Source organism: Mus pahari, chromosome 10 (genome assembly GCF_900095145.1).
Source record: "Mus pahari chromosome 10, PAHARI_EIJ_v1.1, whole genome shotgun sequence".
In the NCBI taxonomy this organism is placed as follows: Eukaryota; Metazoa; Chordata; class Mammalia; order Rodentia; family Muridae; genus Mus; species Mus pahari.
The window spans coordinates 74202986-74227223 of record NC_034599.1 but is presented as its reverse complement, the minus strand read 5'-3'; the positions used below and the strand labels follow the sequence as shown (position 1 = coordinate 74227223).

The window sequence follows — 24238 nt, the reverse complement described above, 5'->3', positions numbered from 1 at the left end:
CCCTGCTTCTCCCCGCAAAGCCCCCTTACTCTTTTTTTTTTTTTTTTTTTTTTTTTTTTTTTTTTTTTTGGCAAAGCACTGAGTTTAATTGGGGTTGCGTACAGTAGAACGAGTGGGAAGTTATTCATTGGACTCTGGGCAACATTTTAGTGGTTACATCACTGAAGACAATGATGCCTTCCTCCATCACCAGCCATTAATTGGCATCAACAGTTGTTCATGGCCTCATGAGTCCTCCTCTATCCATGTTGAAACGATAATGGACTCACGATCCCCATCTTGTGTAGGCATTGTGCATGTAACCACAACCACAGTGAGCTCAAGAGTGCAATTGCCATGCCAGATTTAGGAGACACTTGTTTTTGCAGCACATCTCTCTATACATTTGTACTTTCATTCTTTTTCCGTGCTTCTTCGGTGTTCCCCGAGTCTTGGAAGCAGTGATATAGATGTTTCGGTTAGGGCTGAATGCTCCCGTGTCACTTATTCTTGGTACTTCAGCTAGTTATGGGTTTCAGTGTTAACCTCTGTCTGCAGCAATAAGAAGCTCCTCTGACAAAAACTGAAAGCAGCGCCAAATATGGCTATAGACCAGTATGGAAGGTAGTCTGATGCCGTGCTCATTTATAAAAGAATAGAAGTCGATCCTCCTCTGACTCTGCCCTATGGCATCCTCAGCTCTGGGATCCTTACCAGGTATATGGTTCCAGGCCTGAAATCCTTCCCATGCAGTGGGCCTTGGATTCAACCAGAAAGTCATTGGCTACTTTGTCATTATTGCACCACCTCTGTACCAGTGGGCACATCTTCCCTGGTAGATGTTCAACTTTTTTTTTTTTTTCAATTTCTCCAACAAGAACTATTTGTATACTTTGAGTAAAAAAAACCATGCCACGAGTATAGAAATTTAACAATGATCTTATCTTGATTGCAGCTTCTAGCAAGACACTGTCTTTCTTCAATAAGGATACAAGAGGCGAGGTACAAACTGTTACATTTGACACAGATGAAGTGAAGACATTATTTTATGGAAGCTTTCATAAGGTAAAAATGTAAGATTATCTGAGTCTTATTTTTAGAATAACAATATGAATTGAAATCAAAACTTAATTTATTTTATTGTGTTTCAGCTAAATTAGAATTCTAGTTATGCCTTCTCCAAACAAACTTTTATTTTAAATAATTTGCTCAATTCACAGGATAAAATTTGAATAAAACAGTAAATTCCACTAGCATTTTGATATATTTTCACTATATTTTCCAAAGTTTGAATCAATGGTTATGCATATAATTATATTTATTTATATATGTAATGAAACTTGTCTGATTTTCTGCTTACCATTTTTTCCATTTTAAGATATATTGGCATTTATATGTATGTGAGTTTGTCTGTGTAAATTTATTCTGTATATGTGAGGCTGCATTTACAGTCCTGAAGAGGTGTTAGATCCCTCTGGAGCAGGAGTTACAGGCAGTTTTATGCCACCTGACCTGGAAGCTGAGAACTCAAGTCCCTTGGAAGAACAGCAAGTGCCATTAACCTTTGACCCATCTCTCTAGCCACTCTATTTACCGTTTTACTGAAAACATTTCTATCATTTATATTAATGAACTTAATAATTTAATGGATTATATTTTAATTGGTCATATTATCATTTTATAGAGAACAAACGTTTTATGTGCTTGCCTATTAAAACAATACATGATGCAAGCAAGCTGGAGAATAAGAATTTATTAATAAGAATTAATAATAACTGATGGAATAATTAAGGTAGATGTGTAATAGATTATTACATGAACACCATTCTCTTAATACAGAGTTTTCTAAATAACCACATTAAATCTGTAAGAGATATTTAAGATGGTTTCCCATTCTTGGAGATCTTGAGTTTTTGCCAGTGACCAGAGGATTATTGAAACTTTCAGGTTTCTAAGGGAAAATCAATTGACAAAGTACAGTGTTGAGACAGGATATATCAGAAACAAAAGGAATAATCAAGTTTAGGAATACATTTTTAATGCTGTTTTTCCACATGTGAGATTGTGCTAACAGGAATACAACTTTTTAGATTGATTCTATATAATTTTCCTATGTACGGCATGGTAAAAGACAAGCCACACACAAAAACACACCTTTCTAGTTCAATATGATCCCCAAGTGAAACTGAAGAGGCTTTCTCTTGCTTGTGTAGGTCAGTGCAGCCTCTTCCTGCTTAATGCTCTTGGGTATGCTTAATTTATTTCCATACATTTTCCAGTTTATGAATTAGATTCCCTTTTCCCCTCTGTATGTAAAAATTATTAGTTCTTCGGGAATTTCTCTTTTCTTTTATTGAAAATAGACTTTTCTCATACACTTTATTCTGATTACAGTTTCCTGTCCCCCTCCTCCTCCAAGCTCCTCCCTACTTTCCTTCCCATCTGGATTAACACCCTTTCTATTTTTGCTGATAGAAAACAATTAGGCATCTAAGAGGAATAAGGAAAATAAGATTAAAAGCAAACAGATTGGAATATGACAAAATAGCAAAACAAAACAAAAAAGAGCCAAAGAAAAAGCATAAGAAATGCATATAGATGTAGATGCGCGCGCGCACACACACACACACACACACACACACACACACACACACACACACACACACACATACACACACTCACACACACACACACACACACACACACACACACACACACACACACACACACACACACACACATATACACACTCATACACACACACATTCATATAACCAGAGATTTCATAAAAACCCCAAACTGGAAGCCATAATATATACACAAAGGATCTGAAAGGTAGAAAAAACCCAACCCAACCCAACCCAACCCAAACCAACAAAACAAAACCCTAAACCTCTTAATGTTATGGGACACAGAACCTTCAAAGATGCCTTTGAGTTCATTTTCTGTTGCTGAGCTTGGAGGTTATCCTTAAGACTGGGCTGTTTCCTTAGTAAGACTCTTGGATACAACTGAGTTTCTTCTCATGTGACTATCAATTGGAGATGGCTTCTCAGTTAGGAATAGTTGTGTGCCTTCACTTTTTCTTTCATCCCTAGGACCCCATCTAGTGCACAGCCATATAAGCTGTGTATGTGCTGCAACAGTATTTGTGAGTTTTTATGTGCGCCAGCCCTACTGTGTCTAGAAGACCTTGATTTCTTGATGTCCTCCATTCCCTCTGGCTATAACTCTGCCTCCTCTTCCACAGAGTTCCTTGAGCCTCAAGGGGAGTGATTTGATGGAGACATCCCAGTTAGGGCCGAGTGTTATAAGGTCTCTTACTCCACTCGATATCTGACTGTGGGTCTCTATCTGTTCTCATCTTCTGTTGGAGGAAGCTTGCTCTGATAAGGAAGGCACAGATCTATGTGTATAGCAGAATGTCATTAGAAGTCATTTTATTGCTACATTACTTTAGCAGAGCAGTAGTATTTTGTTTTCCTTTAAGTCATCTAGCTTTAGGTTTTCAGTCACCCAAGCAGTATTGGGTATAGGTTCCCTCTCATGGAACAGATGTTGGTTGGTTACTCCAAAAACCATTGTGCCACTATTGCACCAGTCCATCTTGAAGCCAGATCCTAAGAATAGATAGAAGGGATTGAAGCTGGGTTGATTTTTACTTTTCGCCTCTGGTAGTGTGTCGAGTATCTTCTAGTATCAAGAAAACTTTTCCATAAGGCACTAGGCAGGTACCAGCTTGATTCATACTCAATCAGTTAGTTAGGAGTTGTCTTTAACAATAAGACCGTGTTGACAGTTGTGGAGAATCACCAATATTCTTGACAATAGCCTGAGTTGTTTAGGGGCTCCCATAGGACCCTTTTGGCCAACCATTTGATTAGATATAACCCATTCTCAGTACTGGAAGCTTTATTTGGTGATAAGATATATTTCTTCTGTTATTTGATGTGCCATTTTGCTAGACTTTACATATGTATATGTTATAGGAAGCTTCTACTGTATTAGGTTTCTGTATGAATCCTCAGATGTCCTTTTGTTTAAGCTGTCTCTCCCCATATTCCCTCCCTCATCCCTTTTTTCCCCTTCTGTTTAATCCTCCAATTTAACCCTCTCCTATCCATCCACAATAGAATAGGTAATTATAGATTCTTGAAACGGATGGAGAAAGGCTTTCCTAATCTAGCTTAAAGAGACAAGAGGCTTTCTTTTGGCTGTGGAAGCCAACAGTGATGTAGATGACAACAGTAATAACACAGCCACAGAGAAAAAAAAATCTTGCTTAAAAATTTGCAGGTTGCCGGGCGTGGTGGCACGTGCCTTTAATCCCAGCACTTGGGAGGCAGAGGCAGGTGAATTTCTGAGTTCGAGGCCAGCCTGGTCTACAGAGTGAGTTCCAGGACAGCCAGGGCTACACAGAGAAACCCTGTCTCGAAAAACCAAAAAAAAAAAAAATAAATAAATAAAAAAATAAAAAAAATTTGCAGGTTTTGGTGCAATGCAGTAGATAAGTTCCTCCTTGGGAAAGCAAATTTTGGGATATGATTGGCTTTGACTCATCCTTATCAGAAGATGTTGATTCTGGCAACATTCTTAGGAACAACCTTGGCTCATTGATAAAGCTTTAAAAATTACAATTGAATAGCAAGCTGAGAAGGATGAATTTATTTTTTCTTTTACAGTCACTGGAGACGCTAAGAATCTAATCTCCTGAACAACTTGTAAACACTTTGTAACTATTTTAAAATTCCCAACTTTCATGGAACCATTCATTTTATTTAAGCCAAAAGAGTAGTACTTTGAGAGATCTTTACTGATAGTAATTAATTATTGCAAATGAAGATAAATTTTTCTTGGCATTACCTTCCTTGTACTGTTTGTTTTCCTAGAGAAGTGTTCATATTTTTCATATTTCTTTCTTTTCATTGGCTCTCTCTTTTCCCAGATTCTCTATGTTCACTTATTTTTGTCTTCTTTTTTATTAATAATTTTTTGTTTGACAATTTAATATACATATGAAATTATATATACATAATATATATTCCCTGTTTTTTCAGTTTCTCATTTCTACTTTTTTAAATTTCTTTTTTTAAATGTTATTTTTTTATTAGATTTTTTTCATTTACATTTCAAATGCTATCCCCTTTCTTAGTTTCCTCCCTGAAAGTTCCCTATACCCTCCCCCTGCCCTGCTCCCCAACCCACCCACTCCTGCTTCCTGGCCCTGGCCTTCCCCTGTACTGGGGCATGTGATCTCTGGTTAGTTTAGTGCTCACCAGAGTTTAATTTGGGCCATTTGTATGACCCTAAGTTTAGAACAAGCCATCAGACTGGTGGTTGCCATCAGATCAACAGTTTAAGTGCCAGGTGCTGTGATCTTGTTCCTTACTCATAGTTGATGTTTAGGAGGGGCTTACGTCTTTGGGCGCAGTGCCAGAGCACACATCTGTTGTGAGTGCAGGATTGCCGTGTCCAGGCCTCACTTAGCTTTTGTAGCTCTGCTCTTTATCTCCTGGGTCTTACATTCTTTCTGCCTCTTCTTCCATCGGACTCTCTGAGCCTTAAGGGAGTGGTGCAATTGTCTTATTTAGGACGGAGCCCTCAACCATCCTTTGTTCTCAGCATCTTGTTCATTCACCTTCATTCACTTCAAAGAGAAACTGTTCTGATTAAGTCAGAAGGTAGCCTTTGTCTGTGGTAGGCTGTACCAGACCATATAGAACTTTATTTTCTTCATACTCTATTGGTTTCATTTCCTTTCTTTTTCCTACTCAACGTATTTTACTATTTTATTTTATTTTATTTTTTTATTTTGTGCATATGAGTATTTACCTGTGTGTATGAGTATTGCATGCATGGAAGGTGCTCAGAGAGGCCAGAAAAGGGTGTCAGATCCTATTGAACTAGAATTACAGGTGGTTGTTCGCCATCATTTCTGTGCCAGGCAAGGAAATCAGGTCCTTTAGAAAAGCAGCAAGTATTAACAACTGAGCTATCTCTCCAGTAACCCTCCCCACCCAATTATATAACTTAAGGACATGTAGCTGACTCTTGACAACTTCATATATGTATATAATGCCATCTGGGTTACTCTCACCTCTCTCACTCTCTTTTCTCCCTCCCACTCCCACCAGTCTAGCTCCTCTTCACAAATCCCTTTCTCACACTCACGTCCTTGTGTTTTTATCTTAAGACCAGTTGTGTTAAACCAGAACTGTTTGTGTGACCATGAGTATCAAAGTATTCATTGTGGCCTGGAATACTCACATGTAGTATATATTGAAGACAACCCCTGCACTACCCCCAAGTCTACCAGTAGCCAGTAGCTTTTTAGCAGGGTAGGCTCTGGTTCTGTGAGTCCTCCATATCCATGCTTGACAGAAGACAGGCCAATCTTCTTCAGGCCCAGTGCAAGCAACCACAATCCTGAATTCTTTGGACAGTGATCTACAGATCAAGAATCTGCAATGAAATGTAATTTGCATGCATTTAAAATGCAGTAAGAAGAGTGAAGAAATTAGAGTGAAATGTATTCCCAGGATGTGCTGATTTATGGTTCACAATGAAAGATGAGTGTATTTTGAATGATACAAGTTAAAATCCTTTTGATTTTGAAATAACCCCTGTGAACATTTGTTTGTGTGGTTGTTCATAAGAACCAATAAATTTCTTAAAATTATTTATTAGATACTAAATATCCTGAAAATGCTTATGCAGTGTTCTTGAGATCAGTGTTAGTTGATTTTCTCACAGATGTTTAAACTTTATTTTTAGGAAGCTATGAATCACTTGTATATAAAAACATGAAATTTCTATTTATCACAGATGTTATGAGCCAGTCCTTTGGTGATGGCTCCTTGTAGGAAAAATATTTAGTTTTAAAATAAACCTTTAGAAATTCTTCCCATTCTACCTGCTTCAGAGAAGTACTTCCGTTCTTTTTCATCTGTCTGTCAAACTTTTCACAGTATCCATCAAGTTCTTGCTTAAGTCTTTGTGCTGAGACAGTGGGGTCCATGAGTCTAAGTGTGAAGCCAACACTTTGCCCCAATCATTCTTTTCCTTGCTTCAATACAAGGAATGTTTTGCTGAATTTCTGTACCAATAGATTTCCTAATGTCACCCATTTTCAATAGCAGATACAACACAATCGACAGGCGCTACTTTCTTCAAATGAATCTTAAGTTGTGTTGATTTCTGGGTTTGACTATAGATGATGTGCTAGCTCTTGCTACCTTAGAGAGAGCCGTAAGATACATAGTGAAGAGATGGTGGTGAATGAGTCAGAATCGACTTTTGTGGAAGATATCTACAGCTCCTTTGTATTGAATGAAATATATTAGTGGTCTACTATCGTCTATTTAGATCATTGTTTTACAGTTTATAAAATTCTTTCATGTACTGCATCCTCTCTGTTTGTCTCGGTGAGAGTACACAGTATGAAAATATGAAATTATACCCATGTACATGGTGGCAGACTCTGAAATGCAGTCAGTGCCTAGTAAAGTTTCATGTGACGGCATTGATTTTGAAACCTAGGGTCTTGGATTCTTTTTAATCCAAGACTCTTGGCTTGGGATAAAATGGTTTAAGAAACAGTTTATAGGAATGGATCTATGGCTGGGGAGGGGAGGTTGGCGGAAAACTGGGAGTAGAGGGAGGAGAAACTGCAATCTTGAGATATTATATGAGAGTAGAATAACTAAAAAAAAACAGTTTATAAAGAATTGGCATAAAGTAATGGAGAAGTTAGCTTATTATTTTTGAGAGAAATTTTATAATGAAAATTAATTATCTTTTTAGGTCCATATTGTAGTGACCTCAAAGAGTGTCAAGATTTATGTTGACTGCTATGAAATTATAGAAAAAGACATCAAAGAAGCTGGAAATATAACAACTGATGGCTATGAAATTCTTGGAAAACTTCTTAAAGGAGAGAGGAAGTCAGCCACAGTAAGTAAAGCTCTGTGAGGCTTTCGCTGCTTGGTGCGTTACGGTAAGATTGACACGGTGTTTTCTAAATCAGCCAATTTTGTTTTTTGTTTTTTGTTTTTTCCTCAGTGAGTTTTAATTTGTTAGTGAGTTTGAAGGTGTGGAAAGTTACACTCAGAAAGCATGCTACCGAGAGAATATGATAATATATCTTTTTACTACTGCAGTCATAAGACACCCAGGCACCAAGAAACACCATGTAATCTTATAAAACAAGGTCATGCTGGAAAGAAACAAGACAGATAAGTGCTTACCAGCAAGATCACGATATCCTCCCCCCCCCCCCCAAAAAATAATTAGTAAATGAAATGACACTTGAGAAGAGACAACTGAACAACTGAGGCTGTCCTTTGGCCCCCCCCCGAATAATTGTTAGTCTGAATTTGTACATTCCCTTTTTAGGGGTAGGGGGAAGAAGGGGCACTGAGTTTAATCAGGATTGGCGATGTGACCATAGTTTGGAACTTGTCACTGGTGTCTGCTGGACTCATCAGGGGTTACATAACTGAAGAACATGTCTTCCCTTCTCACACAGTTTTATCAGTAGCTAGTACTTCAACAGGGAGAGGCAGGGCCTCATGAACCTCTTGCTGATCCCTGATTGATGTGCAGGCCAGTTGCAAACAGCCATAGTCATGGTGACATGATTGCTTTGGCTGTGTAATACTCAGAGGACGTTTCCTAGCTCTTATCCCTGTCTTCCAGGTCTCACATTCTTTCCACCCTCTCTTCTGCAATTTTTCCTGGGCCACAGAGGAGGCCATAGAAGGAGGCCCTGGAGAGTGTGGCCTAAATGTACCGCTCAGGACTGAGCGCTCCCCACCATGTATTCTGAGTGCCTTCAGCAGCCCTGTATCTCTGCATTCACTGCCATTCCTTGCAAAGAGAAACTTCTCTGATTAAGGCTGGGGATAGTATTCGTCTATAAATATTTAGAAGGCAGATTATTACCATGACAACTTAAGAACTGTATTAAGCTCACCGCTAGGGCTTAAGACCTCCTCATTCATGGGTTTTTGACTAGGTTTACACTTTGAATTCCCTCTACTGAAGCAGAGTATTGTAGTTTGTAGAATTGATAGCAGGGTAAGATGTCAATGTCTTTTCTCCCCCAATAGCCTATATGGTACCTTTTGGCTCCAGGAAGGAAGAGAAAAAAAATCTACACCAGATTTTTCAAAGAATGGATGCATCTATACAGTATTTTTCCTTTTGTTAAAACAGTTTCATCTTAAATTCTAAAAAGACAGACATACGCTTCACTGAAATAGCTCAGTTGAGGGCCTTAAAAATTATTAATCCCAGCACTTGGGAGGCAGAGGCATGTGGATTTCTGAGTTCGAGGCCAGTCTGGTCTACAGAGTGAGTTCCAGGACAGCTAAACCTACATAGAGAAATCTGCCTCAAAACAAAACAAAACAACAAAACAACAAAACAAAACAAAACAAAATTATTAGTCTATTCCTAGATAATAATTTCTAAAGCAAATATCATTAATCATAGAAGAAGGTGGCAGTTTCTTTAATGTAACGTTTCTACAAAGACACACTTTAAAAGATTGATTTAATTGAGGATAGTATTCAAATTAATCTAAAGACAGAAATGAATGTTCTTAAATACCTCAATCAAACATTTCTTTTCAGCCAGTGGATCAGGAGTAGGAGCTGGTTGATCCAGTTCCTGTTTCTGTGTTTCTGTCTCTTTTAGACTTACAGTTTAATGATTTTCCTCACCACATAAGCATCACAATGCTCTCAAAAGTGTAAGCTCTTGAGAGAATCTACATGAAATTGCTGGGATTTAACTGTTCAAACCATTTTACATGCAAAAGGGAGTGGGATGGGGTAGGGGGTTCGTGGAAGGGAGACCAGGAAGGGGGAATAACATTTGAAATGTAAACAAATAGAATGATGACTAAATAAAAACAAAACGTTTAAACCGGCTTCCTTAGCTGTTACTGTTGGTCATTTGCAGTTCCAAATCCAGAGCTTTGACATTGTCTGCAGCCCAGTGTGGACCAGTAGAGATAGATGCTGTGACATTCCCTCTAGGGTGAGTAAACCCTGCCCTGGCTTTAAATCCCCAAGACAGAGGTCTTCTCATGCAAATGGTCTGGGAGAGGAAATAGCACTCAACAGCTGCAGATTGGATCCCAGGGACATGCGATGTGTGTGTGCTCTTTGGTTACCACAGCTCAGGCCAGAGCTCCGAAGGAAGGATAGGAATGTACAAGACCATATCTGGAAATTCTCTCAACAACAGCCAGGAAAATCATGCTGAGTCAATGTGTCTGATAAACCTACTTACTGCAGACCTCCCACTGCTTAACAGCCTTTTCCTAAATAAGCTATCACTTTTCTGGGTTACTATGGATCTTTTGATGGAAGGAATGCATACATACATACATACATACATACATACATACATACATACAAATGTACATACATGTGGTATGTAGGTAATAATTATAAAGTTCAGTGTTGGTGATATGATATGATATGTGTTTGGCAAGCACAGCTGCACACATCTGCCAGATAAATGTATAGTATTAAATATTTAGTGAACATTTATTATAAACCATCAACTCTTCAATATGACGGTGTTGTAGCAGTAAAAAGTGAGTATCTGTGAAAGCCAGTGAGAAAAATTAAAAATTAGATGCATTGGCTTTCTGTGAGTGAGTCTGAGCTTCTCCTGTGTGGGCTTAACCAAATACAGACTGGGAATATTAAAGAGACTGAATCTATTGAACTTATAAGCATACTTTTTGCTTTAATGCTTTCCTAACTGGGATATTTGTCAACCTCATACAGACGTTTTTATTGCTATTACTTCCTAAATAGCTTGATGTGACAGCTATTCCTAGCACTTACATTATACTAAGTAATTAGACATGATCCGAAGCATGCACTTACATTATACTAAGTAATTAGACATGATCCGAAGCATGCAGGAGGGTATGCTTAGGCTACATGCAAAAACTACAGTATTTTATATGAGTGACTTTAGCATCCTTAGGTTTTGGCGTTTCCTGGAGGTCCTGGGACAAATACTCCTTAGATAACCTAAGTATGGTCTGGGTTCTGCTGCAGAGCAGGGGCCTTGGTATGAAAACCAAGCACAGGTAAAGGCAGGGGGAGCGATGGGGGCGCCATCAACTTTCAGTGATGAGAGAGGTAAGCAGAGGACCCAGTAGAGCGAGGGACCAAGCTGTGTGGATGGTAGAGGGAGACTCTGGCTATAACTCTCAGTGTGCTCTAGCTTTCTGAGACACATGAAGGTAAAGTAGCCTGTGGCCCACAGTGAGACACATGTGCTGGCTTACAGAACAGGGAGAGTTGTGGAGACCACGGAAAGGGCTTTGCATTTTTTTTTTCCCTGAACAAAATAGGAGTTGATTTTTAAAGATATACATCATTTTCTATAACAGGAAATAAGGAAAACTGGGCTAAATCACCAGGGCTCCTGCTAATCTTATTAACATTACTTTGTTATGTGTGGGTTGCTCAAGTATAGCACAAAGGGGCTGAGCAAATTCTGATGTTAGACCATTTCTAAGCTATGATTAACTAGCAGTTACTTGTTCCAGTTGGGAAACAGATTCTCATGTGTGTCAGTAGGGCTGGTGGATGAGATGTCACCCTCTGTGTCCCACTGAGTTTATATGCAAATAATCATTTCAAAATTTCAGAGAGATGAAGCAAAATGCCCCGCTCTTCCGAATGCTTGCACATGTACACAGGACAGCGTTGGACCTCCAGGCCCTCCAGGCCCTGCAGTAAGAAAACAGTCATAGTTGCCTATTGTTTTGTTTTGAAAGTTGTTTTGGAGGGGGATCTTTGGCATGATCACCTGTTTGTCAGTATGGTGGCCATAAAATGCTTTTTATCTATTTCTGTTTTCAATGCTGGAGTATGCTAAGCTTCCAGCCATCTTTATAATATATATTCATAATATATTTCAAGATCTGGAATGAAGTAAATCAAGAAGAAAATTAGGGAGCTGGCAAGATGAGTCAGTGGGTAAAGATGCTTACCGCCAAACCGAATGGCTTGTGTCTTATCCCTAACACCCACAAGATAGAATGAAAGTGTTAACTCATGCAGGTTGTCCTCTGGATTTCACACATGTACTATGCATACATGTGCCCCCAACAAATAAATTAATAAATGTAATAACAATTGTATTTTAAAAAAAATAAGAGAGTTCTATTCTAGTGCTTGGACCATTTCTCTAGCTACTCAGGTATAATGACATTGGCTCTCTTCAAGACTTTTTCTCTTAAAAACAAAGTTTGGGTTTCTATCTGTAAATATAAGCACTTGGAAGTGTACTATATTTCCTTAAAGTTTCTTGTATGAATAACCATGGTTTGGGAGGCTGTCCAAGAACAACTTACGTAGAACTTAGAACATACGCACCTGATGTAGCAGGCACACCTCATGGTGTGAACACGTGAAGATGACAAATATATGGTCATGGTATAAGCTCTGAGAGCAAGTACCAGAGAGTGGAATAACTTGAATGCTGAGACTATGACTAGATACTATGTGATGGGGATGAGATACTAAGAAAAATGGAAAGTGGAACACTGAAGACTGCAGTTCCGCTAGAGTACACTGGTCCATCAGTGTGTAACTCTTTAGATTAGGCCTGCTTTGTAATACCTAACGTGAGCCCTACTGTGGAATACAAGTGATTGCTCTAACTTCATTGTTTTTTTTTTTTTTTTTTTTTAAGAAAATAGATTATTGATATAGGAGCAACTCAGATACTGAGAACACCAGTCTTTGTGATACTGGGGTTATAGAAAATAACTTGATTTTAGGTTAATTACAAAGCACTTTTTATATATGGATTCAAGATGTCCCTGGAATTAGTATCATAAATCTGAGATTCACCTGGAATACGTCTTGGATCTGATAGATATTTCTCTGTTTTTTTCTCTAGTTTTGAGGTACCATTTTCTGATGTTACTATCATGTTTTTGTTTTTTGGTTGTTTTTTTTTGGCTTTATTTGTTGTTCCTTGAATTCTTGTTTGTAAGCACATGCTCTGAGGTCCTAAGACATTTGGATAGTTTCCTTGCAGAATATAATTCATATAATTCTCAAATGCAGTTTCCTTTTTATTCAAGTGCTGCGAATATAACAAGAAGAAACATAGAATGCACAGTTTTCAAATTCTCTTTGCCTGTGTGTTTATATGATACAAATTTATTTCTTAGTCATGCTGGGGCTCAAACCTGGGCTTTGTCCATGCTAGGCAAGGATTTTCCATAGAGCTGTATCCCGGCCATAATGTGATAGCTTTACTTTAATATTTCGCAAGTATCTGTGTAAGTATTGACCGTTTAGCGAGCACATTACTTCTTGAAACACTTTTTAATGTATCAATTTCTGAATTCCTTATGCTCACACCAAAATGTGTTCTTCTTATGTGTTTTAGGGAGGACCTGGTGCAAAAGGTCCCAGAGGTGAAAGAGGCATCAATGGGGCAGTTGTAAGTACATTTTAATGCTCCAATGGCTATCTAGTTGTTTAAATTCCCTTGGAGGTGGTATTTGACCTTGGGCCACTTACTTCTGGTTAAGTAACATCAAGTTTCATCACTATTCTTGGCTTCAGACATAATGAACAAGGAGTGTAGATTCAATCTAGTGGAAATTTGAACTCATGGGAATATGTGAATACAGATATAGCACATATCATATAATGGTTTTTACTTTAAAAAGACCGCCTTTAACAGGACATTTGTTGAAATGTAGGTTTTGTTGTGAATTCATGGCACCACCTTTTGAAGGTGTACAAAAGGGAATGAAAGGGTATGGCCTTAGTAGAGTTTTATACATGTATATATTTTAAAATGTTGATGAAGACTAAGTAATCAATTCTGCCTTCAGGCTATGATGAGAAGCTTCTGAATGTTCTTACTGGGGGGCATTACATCACCCCTTTCCTCTTTCTCTTTTCCTAATATATTTTAGGGGCCCCCAGGTCCCCGTGGAGATACTGGCCCTCCAGGCCCCCAGGGTCCTCCAGGTCCCCAGGGACCCAATGGACTCTCCATTCCAGGAGAACAGGTAAACATAAAAGCTTTCTACTGTAAATGAAAATGTTGGGTTAACAATGTATTTAAGTGAAACATATTTTTTTCTTTCTTTCCTTGTTTTGTTATGTCTCCCATCAGCAATTTTTGGTATCAGGTTTTGAACCTAGAGCCTCACAGATGCTATACAAGCTCTCTACCGTTGAGCTACACCCCCGACCCGTTATAAGCTTCTTATTTTTAGACAGGGTTTTGAGCTCACTCTGTGGTCAGTTCAGGACTTGAACTTGTGATTCTCCTGCCTCAGTCTCTTGAGCATCTGGGATGCCAGACCTGAGCCACTCAGACTGGTTTACATGCAGTATTTTCTATGTTGTTCTGAGTGCAAATGTTTTCTAGGCGAATGCAAGGTTAGTTACTCAGCTGGTATCATCTGATGAATATTATTTTAGATGTGTAAATGGGACATGCAATCAGTAACTATGAAAAATTGTTTTATGTATTTGGTCTCTCAGAAACTTCCTGAAAGTAATGCACTTTTGTTAAACTATGTTCTTTCAAAGTAGATATATTGTCCCCAAACTATATAACAGTATCATAACATTAAGTAGAAACCATAAATGGCATTTGCTGGATAGAGACTGAGCGTTAATGAAGGGGGGGTCATTCATGTTCCTTTAAAATAGACTTACGTGCTTGTCTCTGAATCCCCATAGAGTGATAAAAATGCATAAGTGACTCAATTCCTTCTTTTAAATTTAATTTCCATAATACCTGAGAACCACCTTCTCATTGCCCACTCTAGGGTCGCCAGGGAATGAAAGGTGATGCAGGAGAGCCAGGGCTTCCGGGACGGACAGTGAGTTCTCAAAATTACCCCTTCTTACCTGTAATGCTCTGTTGAAAAAGTTGTCTTTTGAGTGTTGCAAATTTGTTTGAGAAAGGAGGTGGAGTTTGGTGCGGGGGTGGGGGCAGGGAGGAGCTGGAGGAAGGGCAACTCATGGTCAGAATATATTATATGAAAATTCATTAATTAAAAAGAAGAGAGCCAAGGTTAATTAGCAAGGGGTAGCTTGCATGTGTGCTTTTCTGGACTTGAATTTCATACTCTGTTCTTACTCTTCAAGGGTATACTGTTTAATTCTAATACCTCCTTGCTGACCAATGTCTATATGCCTGGCCCTGTGTTTGGCCATCCTCTTCTGTTTTTTTTTGTTTTTTGTTTTTTGTTTTTTTTAGAGCCCTCAAACTTTGTTTGGAAATATTTTGAAGAACACTAAGAATCATTTTTTTCTTTTACACAGTGTATTATTGCACACTAATTGCTTGCTCCCTTCTGTGTAGGGAACCCCAGGATTACCTGGCCCACCAGGACCAATGGGACCACCAGGAGACAGAGTAAGTTTTGGGCCATGAATATGTTTTAATTACAGACCCCCCCCCATCCTGTTTGCATGTCTGGAGAGGTAGAGCTCACATATCTTGTGGGTAGCTTCAAAGATGGTATTGGTGGACCATTCAGCATCAGATCCATCTTGAGTTCTCTTAAAGAAATTGATGGGATTTGGGGGGAAGTGCTTGAAATTTTAATGTTGAGAATTTTAAAGTTATATATTGAAGAGTAACTGATCAGAAAGGCATTCAAGAGATGTAGGCAATTGATTTAGATCTTAAAATTGAAATCTTTAAGATGAGACAGATTTTAATAACTTGGGGAGTAAGTAGCCTTCATTTTCATAGCATTTTTTTTGAAGCCCTGGAGAACTCTATATCTTTAGAAGACAAGGGTCACCCACTTCTGAGGTTGATGCTGGTGTGAGGAGCTGGTACTTAGGGACTATCTATGTTTGTGGCAGCATCCACATTTGCCTTTGACTCAGGGTGACAACAAGGTAGGAAGGTCACTCTTTTCTGGGACAGGCTAATGGGTAACCTAGTGAACATGGATGGCATTTATGCTTCATTCACCAATACTATGGAAACATCTGTTTTAATAAGAGACCAAGATGCTTTAAATAAGAAGAATTTAGAGATGTTAGAATTGCTCAAAGTCCACGGAACTTACAGCTTTTCAACATTTTATAGTTTAAATAAGATGAGGGTTGTCTGCACTTTGTCAATCGGGCTAAATTGTGACTAGTAACATTCTCCAAAAGGGCTAGTACTGTATCTGTTGTCAAGAAACATATGACTTGTTAACCTTAATATCTGTAATCACTGGCAAGGAGGTGTCACTCAGTAGGAGCAATGCTTCACCAAGGTAACTCAGAATAGTGTGTGACATGCTCCCTAGGGTTGTTTCCGTGCTTCTTCTGACATTTGCAAGAAACACACAAGTCAAAGAGCAAGTCATTGACTCCAATAAGGAGTTTGGAGACTCAAGTGACATATTAGCACTTCAGCATCTTTTGACAATGCTGAATTTGGGCAGTATTGTTCAATTTTTACTTTATAATGAAGAGCAACAGTGAGAATACCAATGAACTCCAGCCTTTCCAATAAGAAAATAAAAATGAATATTGCCACCGAGAAAGTGGCAGTGGGCCGACTTGCTGTCGAGGGCTCGCTGTGCACATCACAGTCCATCCCAGTGTGTGCTTCAGATGGTGATGGTGGGGTTCTGAGGTTGGCCCCTACAACAGGCAATCAGGAAGCCAATCCTGTCACCATTGCACCGGGAAGGGTGAGGGATTAGGAAGTTTCTCCCTCTGAAACTCCAACCCATGTCAAACTGTGGACAGACCACTCTTGTCTCCTGGGAGAAAAATGAGGAAAGGATTTAAGAACTAATTCCCATGTTTCTTCCATGGCTCTACTCATGTGCCTATGGCTTAGTAAACTGCCTCTGAGGCTAAAAGCAGGTGCACTGAGGGGGGGAGACATACACTGCTTTACACAGTAAGAGGGGCTGTAGGTATGGGGATCTTGACTAACAAAAATAAGAAATAAATAAGAAAGTAGCAGGAAGTGAGAGAGGGATGCAGGAGGAAGGTGAGGCAGAGGGCCCTGGTGAGGCAGGCTCTGCAGGTACAGTGAGGACGGGGACTGTGGTGGATGAGGAACCACAGAAGAACCCCATGGACTTGTATCTAATATGCATATTTATATGAAACGATCCCTAGTCTCTTCTGACACCATGATGCGGGTGAATATAGTAACAACAGTTGCAGGCCTACAGTCAGAATTGAAGCTAAGAGTTAAAGCATAATGTCTGCAGGTGGCTTGAGATAGCCCATTTAAGGAGATCAGATTAAATCCCCCTCATCCCAACTTAGGTATGTCCCTTCAAAGAAACAGGTGACCAGGAAGTTCTAAGCATGACTAGATTATTAAAAGTCTGATCCTTCCTACAGGGTGAGAGAAAGAGAGATTAGTGGTAGCACTTGGATCCGTTTGGATGGAAGACCTGGCCCAGCAGAGCTACTGGAACACTTTGGTTTTTTTAAGTGTCTCTCAGAAGTAATGTTGGTTTTGTATCAGATGGACTCTGAGTCTGGTTTTTGTTAAGTGGACATAACTTCTTCAGAAAGCAAACTGAAAGTTTATCCCTTTAAGTTTCTGAAAAGATTTGTTTTGGGGGATATGGGAGTATTTCTAAAATTCCCTTAAAAGAAACCTTCTAAATTTCTGCTATTGTGAAGTAAGCAGACTAAGAAACACAGAGGCTGAATAATTATGGACAACATAATAATTCTTTCATGGCTTGATTTTTCAAAACCAAGCTGACCCAGAACTCACAGCAATCCTCCTGTCTCAGCCTCCCAAATGCTAGAATTACAGGCACGGAGTCACCATTGCCTGGTACCGATCATTCTTATTCTCTGTGGAAAATGGGACAAAAATCACTTCTGACAGAGGAATGCGGCAAGCATAAACAGCCAACTGACTCAGAAGTCCTCGGCTGGGTTTCAGAGATCTGGTGCTGCGAATGAACGCTAACTAGGTAGCAGGGTGACTCACCCCAGACAGAGGTCGTTTGGCACTGTACAGAGGGAAAGAACACACCAGTGTGGACACAGGAGCCAAAGGGCAGCCCTGCAGGGAGATGCGCCTGCCCTTTCCTTGTTGCTCACACTGACATAGCTCAGCCCTGTGATGAAGAGAGAACATTTAACTCTGGCTGAGAGAATAGAAGACTTCTTCCTTTCCTCTTTGAGTGTAGGACAGCTAAAACAGTTTGATCCCTTTCAGAGGGTGGCTTTAATTGGCAGAGGCAAGCTCCCTTCATCTCTTTTTGTACTTTTGAAGAACTAAAAACTAGAATCTGCCTTCTTTGAAAAATTAGTTTGGCATTTGAACTAGTTTTGCTTATAGCTATACGAATGAAGGAGCATAGGAACTAATTACTCTGTAAAAGTATAATGCTAATTGAAATGAGATATTTTTGTTGTTGTTGTTATTTTGGTATGCTGGTCTTCATACTGAAAGCTTAGCTACCAAACACGACCATGTACTCAGCCCTTCTTATGACCCTATCACCCTTAATGATCCATTTAGCCTCATTCCACACGTTTGTTTCCTTCCTAACCTGTACTTTCATTTTTACAACAGGGTTTCACTGGAAAAGATGGTGCAATGGGGCCCAGAGGTCCCCCCGGGCCGCCGGTAAGAGCCGAGTGGGTTACACTGCCCTGACCATGGTCTCCAGCCTCCTTTTCCTTTCCTCCCATTTTGAGTTTTACCCCCTCAGTGCTATGGGGAATATTGATACATAAGCCATTTGTTTTTGATTTATGAATCAAAATGTTCTAGAGAAAACAGATGTGTCAAAACACACAGATGCTTTTTCAAGTTCTGTTTCAGAAAAATCTCAGACTGACCTGGCCACTGTCTGGTTGGTCTCTTGATTTTTCTCTTTAGCGATATGTTAGATTCAGTTCTTCAGTGGTCACCTCCTGAATCTGAGCTCTGTGACATTTAAATGTTAAGGACAGTATTCATGAGCAACCACCGGTCATTCTGAAGAGGTAGGTTTTATCTACATCTTAAACAAACGGTCTTCTTATGCTTTGTGTAGAGGAAACTGAAGATAGATTCTGAAACTTGTTCAAGTAGAACAATCTGTAGGTGATATTACAATGGGATAGAGACACTGGTTATGCTCCCTGTCTGCATGGCAAGATTGGAAGATTCCAGAACATATGTTTATTTGATTTTACTATTTATATTTAATACATGTGTTTTCATGTAAGAATAGTTTAAATAAATATTAAGCCTAGGTATTTACTACAGAGCTCAACTTTGCATACATTTAGAGAAATATTTTCTAAAATCTATGATTCTATTTAATGGAAGTGGTAGGCTTTAGAACATGACGCATTGGACATCATATTATAAATAGCCCAGTAGATATATAGCAGAAATGCTTGCAATTAGACTTAAAAGCAACAGGGAGGGATTCTTGTGGTTTTGGTGAAGTGAGGAGTGCTGACTGGAGGGAGAGACTTGGAGCCTGGGGAATGTCCCTGAGGAGGAAGGATTTCTAGACTCTTCTATGATCTCCAGAAGAGAGGCTAAAGGAGGATAAATTCAGCCACCTCCTTAATCCCCCACTAGCCAATGTTTCCACGCCTGTCTTTTGTAGTATCTATCTATCTATCTATCTATCTATCTATCTATCTATCTATCTATCTATCTATCTATCTATCTATCTTCAGAAATAAACTAAAAATTTAGGAGTTTTAATTCTGTAAATATGCCTTCATAACAAATGTACTGTGATTGTAGTCTATAAATTGTGAAGCTGGTTATAGGTATGCATGTATTTTTCTATTGGTCTCAAGATACATTTCAGACAGAAATTCCAAGATTTCTCCCCTCATGTTACCTGAAAACGTGGCTTTCCTCTTCCTTACTGTGCAATGGCATTCTGCTTCTTTTAAACGGTTTTAAGTCTGGCTGCAATTCTTCAGTTACTGTGGCCAGGATTTTTTCCTTGTCATAACATTCGCTTTCTTGGTCTGTGGTTGTAGGGAACCCCAGGCTCTCCAGGAGTCACAGGGCCAAGTGGGAAACCAGGAAAACCTGGAGATCATGGCAGACCTGTAAGTAGTTTTGCATCTCTACTGATTCCATTCTCCTGTGGATGTGGACAAATGAAAACCCCAAGGCTTGGGCATATTTAGATTATCTCAGCCATAAGTATGTAGGAGCAGCTGCTGAAACCACGATAAACCCATGGATTTGACTCGGGAACAGTTCTAAAGTCGTTTCTTCCCCCTGCTGGGCTGCTATAATATCCTGGGATGAAAACTGTGGTCCTCGGTTTCTTTAAAAGGAGGAAGGGATTGTGAGCCAAGACACATTTTTCTGCACTGTATAAACACTCTGAGCTTCAGAGCTGGGTCAGCAAAATCATTCTTTTTTTTTTTTATTTATAAATGGTATGCTGTTTAAGACATAAAAATACATGATCAGAGTGCAGGGCGCCTTCATCCTCAGGGGATGAATGTTAACCCTTTGATACCTGCTACCCAGATACACCATTTTTTTTTCTAGCTCCATAATTGAGGATTCTGGAGCATCAGGCCAGTCTTAAAAGTATTTATTGGGGCTTAGGGAGATGGCTTAGAGGTAAAAATGCTAGCCATCCAAGCATGAGGTTCTAAGTTTGAGTTTCCGGGACACTTACAAAACCAGGACATGTAGCATGAGTTTCTACCCTCTCTGTGTTCCTACAAGAGATGGGAGGAAGAAATGGGAGGGTCCCTGGGAGCTCTTAGGTAAGGTATCTGGCATCCATAGTGGACAAACAGCAAAGAGACCGTGTCTCAAATCATGTGGAAGTTAAGGATGCACATCCAAGGCTGTCGTCAGACCTCCACATGTGTGCTGTGCAACACAGGTGCATATGTATATGCAAATGCTCTCACCACGCACATGAATGTGCACACAAAATTCTTTATTAGACTGAGGGTGTAGCTCAGTGCTGGGGTGTCAGCTTAGCCTGTGTAGGGCCATTGGTTCAACACTTAGCACAAACAAATACATCAGAGGCCAAACTTCAGCTGGTTACTTTACTTTTTCTAGTGTGACCCTTTCTCAGTTTATGCATGGTCTATCTCTCTCTCTCCTCCTCACTCTTTTGGTTGGAAATAAAAATTGCAATAGCACCACACCTAGCATGTGCTTTCAAATTAGTATCTTCCGATTGAATTGGGGGTTTCTAACATATCTACAAGTATTTGAAATGGCCATCAGGCTTCACACCCTTCATGTTTTACTTTGCATTAGATGAGGCTAACCTAGGCTAGCAGAGGCCCAGAGCATCCTATTGCTTTTAGCTGAGATGGGATTGCTAGTGACTGGGAGTAAAACTGCTTCTACAAGATCACGGACATGATGACAGGGAAGCGATTTCTGTGAATTTTTGACAATATTGTTGTCTAAGCAGGACAATACCATGAGATGTGCCAACATGTATTGGGGGATTTTACAAGGTCTTACTCCTAAATGAAGAATTATAGGCAGTCAATGGCAATAGGCAGTCAAGTGGTCACTCCTAAACATGCACATATGAGAAACATTAAATGAACTCATGTATGTGTGTATGTGTGTGTGTATAAGTGTGTATTTATGTGTGTGTGTATGAGTGTGTGTTTGTATGAGTATGTGTGTTTGTGTTTGTGTATAAGTGTGTGTATGAGTGTGTGTGTGTGTGTGTGTGTGTGTAATAATTGAGAAGGAGGAGTGGTATACATGAGAGGAGCTGGGGGGGAGGTAATGATCGAAATGCAGTACCCATGTATCAATTTCTCAAAAAGCTTAAACAATTTAGAGTAGGAACAAATTGAAAATTTAAGTCAGAAACATTTCAGAGGAGCAAGAAATAAAAAATAATAACTGTAGTTTCATAATGTTCCATTTTCAATATTAGCAATCCCACAAAAAATTAATTCTTTTTGTAATGAGGAAGCCAAACACAAGTTTTTTCTTACAATAATTATAATTCACTGTACACCATTCATGTCTCAGGGTAAACAAGTGAGATAATCTACTTTTTCTTTAAAATTCCCATTCTGGCATCTGATAAGAGCAAAATCAGAAAGGAGGGAGGTCAGATAAGAGGATATTGGAATCATTACACTAAACTGGGATTAGAATGAATTGGTTTCCATGGAAACAGTACAAGTTGGGTTGGCTGGAATAGTATCCCACTATCAGAGTTGTTAATGACTTGGATGTTCCTTCTGTAATGGTAGTTTGCAGTTTGAAAAAAATACTATGAAAAACTAGGAAGTTCGGGCCCTCCAAGGAGCTTTCTTGGACAGGGATGGGCTTCTGACTGAGTACGATAAAGATTATTTGGTTGTTTGGATGTGAGATCAATTAAGAGACAAAAACATCTGTTTTCTTTTCTACCCAATGTATAAAAACTAATTGGAGGAAGAATGAGCTCCACATTTATCTAGGGAGCTGACAGGAAGTCCTTTATTGGTTCTTCCAGGAAGTGAATGGATGTCAGGCTTTTGTGTATTTCACAATAAGCAACTGAGCTAAGTAACCATGGTAACTTAAAGTGTGATAGTTCAAGTGCAGTTTGAGTTCAAGTGCACACGTTTCAGTTGCAAGTCTACGTGGTGAATGGTTCATAGCTTTTGTAACTGCTGTTCTAAAACGCATGTCTGATCAAGGTTTTGGAAGGCCCTTTTTTGGTGGGAGATTCAGTTATTTTTACAGTAAAGGAAAATGTTAGTGGTGTGGTTTTAATGTGATGTACCACGTTGCTGGTTTATCAGGCAACAGGCTCTGCCGTCATATCATCATTGCTGTCTATGTGACATTTTAGATCAGTGGTTCTTAGCTTGACCCCCTTGTGCACCAAAGAAAAAGGAAGGGGTTGAATATCCGATATCCTGCATATCAGATATTTACATTATGATTAATAACAGTATCAAAATTATAGTTATGAAAGAGCAACAAAATAATTTTATGGTTTGGGAGTCACTAAGACATGAGATACTGTATTAAAAGGTCACAGTGTTAGGACGGTTGAGGACAATTGTTTTAGATCATCTCTTCCTGTTTCTAAATATAAAATATCTGTGTTTCAGGGTCAATCTGGGTTAAAAGGAGAAAAAGGCGATAGGGTATGTATTTCTTAAAATTAGACTTCATTTTCTTTCAAGTGTTAAACATTTAACTCTGAAGTTATAGAAATAATATTTTAATGATTATTTTTAAAATTAATTAACCAGGGAGACATCGCTTCCCAGAACATGATGCGAGCAGTTGCAAGACAAGTCTGCGAACAGCTGATCAGCGGTAATTAACTCTTCACCATTTGAACAACGGTTAAAGCAGTCGAGGGGAAAATACAGAACTTGAGTCACAGAGTTGATTGGAACTGTTTCAAACTAGTACAGCTTTGTGCCTTAAGATGGAGCTCAGGCTAGCCTTGAACTCGGGGCTCACCCTCTGAAGTTTCATTAGTGCTTTTCACAGCACAGTCCTGAGAAACACAGCCCACAAATTACTTAATTTGTTTGTAAGAAAAGAGAGGTCTGTGATCAGGTTCTAAACCCAGTGAATCACTGGGCTTGGAAACGAAGCCCAAAATATAGTAACTTTTCAATGTGCACTTAACAGAAGTTCTCAGCCCGTATTATCAGCTGGGCATCATTCCTTTAGGTACGTAGAGAAATGACACACTGCCACAATTTCAAAGGAGTTCCCTTTGGAGTGACATCATCTGACACACTGAAAGGCAATGTATGTCAAAGAGTTACCACCTTCTGATGACTCTTATTGGTAACAAAGCTTATGGTAGTCATCATTTTTGATGACCGATGATCAAGGGTCACTTTCAACAGGGTGGCTGATGCATCTCATTTTTAATGTTTGTACTCATTAGAGCACAAGAGCTAGGTGCTAAGAGAAAACAGATCCCCTATGTGCCCCCTCCCTTCCTGGTTTCTTTCTAACAAGTCTTTCTATTTATAGGCCAGATGAGCAGATTCAATCAGATGCTGAACCAGATTCCAAATGATTACCACTCAAGTCGAAACCAGCCTGGCCCACCAGGGCCTCCAGGACCCCCTGGCAGTGCTGGAGCTAGAGGAGAACCAGGGCCTGGGGGTCGACCAGGATTCCCTGGCACGCCTGGGATGCAAGGACCCCCTGGTGAACGAGGTCGGCCTTTATGACTTTTTGCAGTGATAAAGGAAGGACGTGTGTGTGTGTGTGTGTGTGTGTGTGTGTGTGTGTGTGTGTGTGTGTG

At 39.4% G+C, this 24238-nt stretch overlaps 1 protein-coding gene across 3 annotated transcripts in view; it reads left to right on the top strand.

Moving 5' to 3' along the window:
* Positions 1-24238, top strand: part of Col12a1 (collagen type XII alpha 1 chain) — a 121880-nt gene that overhangs the window by 91528 nt on the left and 6114 nt on the right. For all 3 annotated transcript variants that reach the window (XM_029542915.1, XM_021207140.2, XM_021207141.1), the window contains 13 exons: positions 935-1044; positions 7783-7932; positions 9946-10023; positions 11663-11749; positions 13420-13473; positions 13958-14053; positions 14825-14878; positions 15364-15417; positions 18571-18624; positions 19992-20063; positions 23073-23108; positions 23217-23283; positions 23962-24150. In XM_029542915.1, the coding sequence (XP_029398775.1) occupies positions 935-1044; positions 7783-7932; positions 9946-10023; positions 11663-11749; positions 13420-13473; positions 13958-14053; positions 14825-14878; positions 15364-15417; positions 18571-18624; positions 19992-20063; positions 23073-23108; positions 23217-23283; positions 23962-24150 (1101 nt within the window). The remainder of the gene's footprint in view (positions 1-934; positions 1045-7782; positions 7933-9945; positions 10024-11662; positions 11750-13419; positions 13474-13957; positions 14054-14824; positions 14879-15363; positions 15418-18570; positions 18625-19991; positions 20064-23072; positions 23109-23216; positions 23284-23961; positions 24151-24238) is intronic.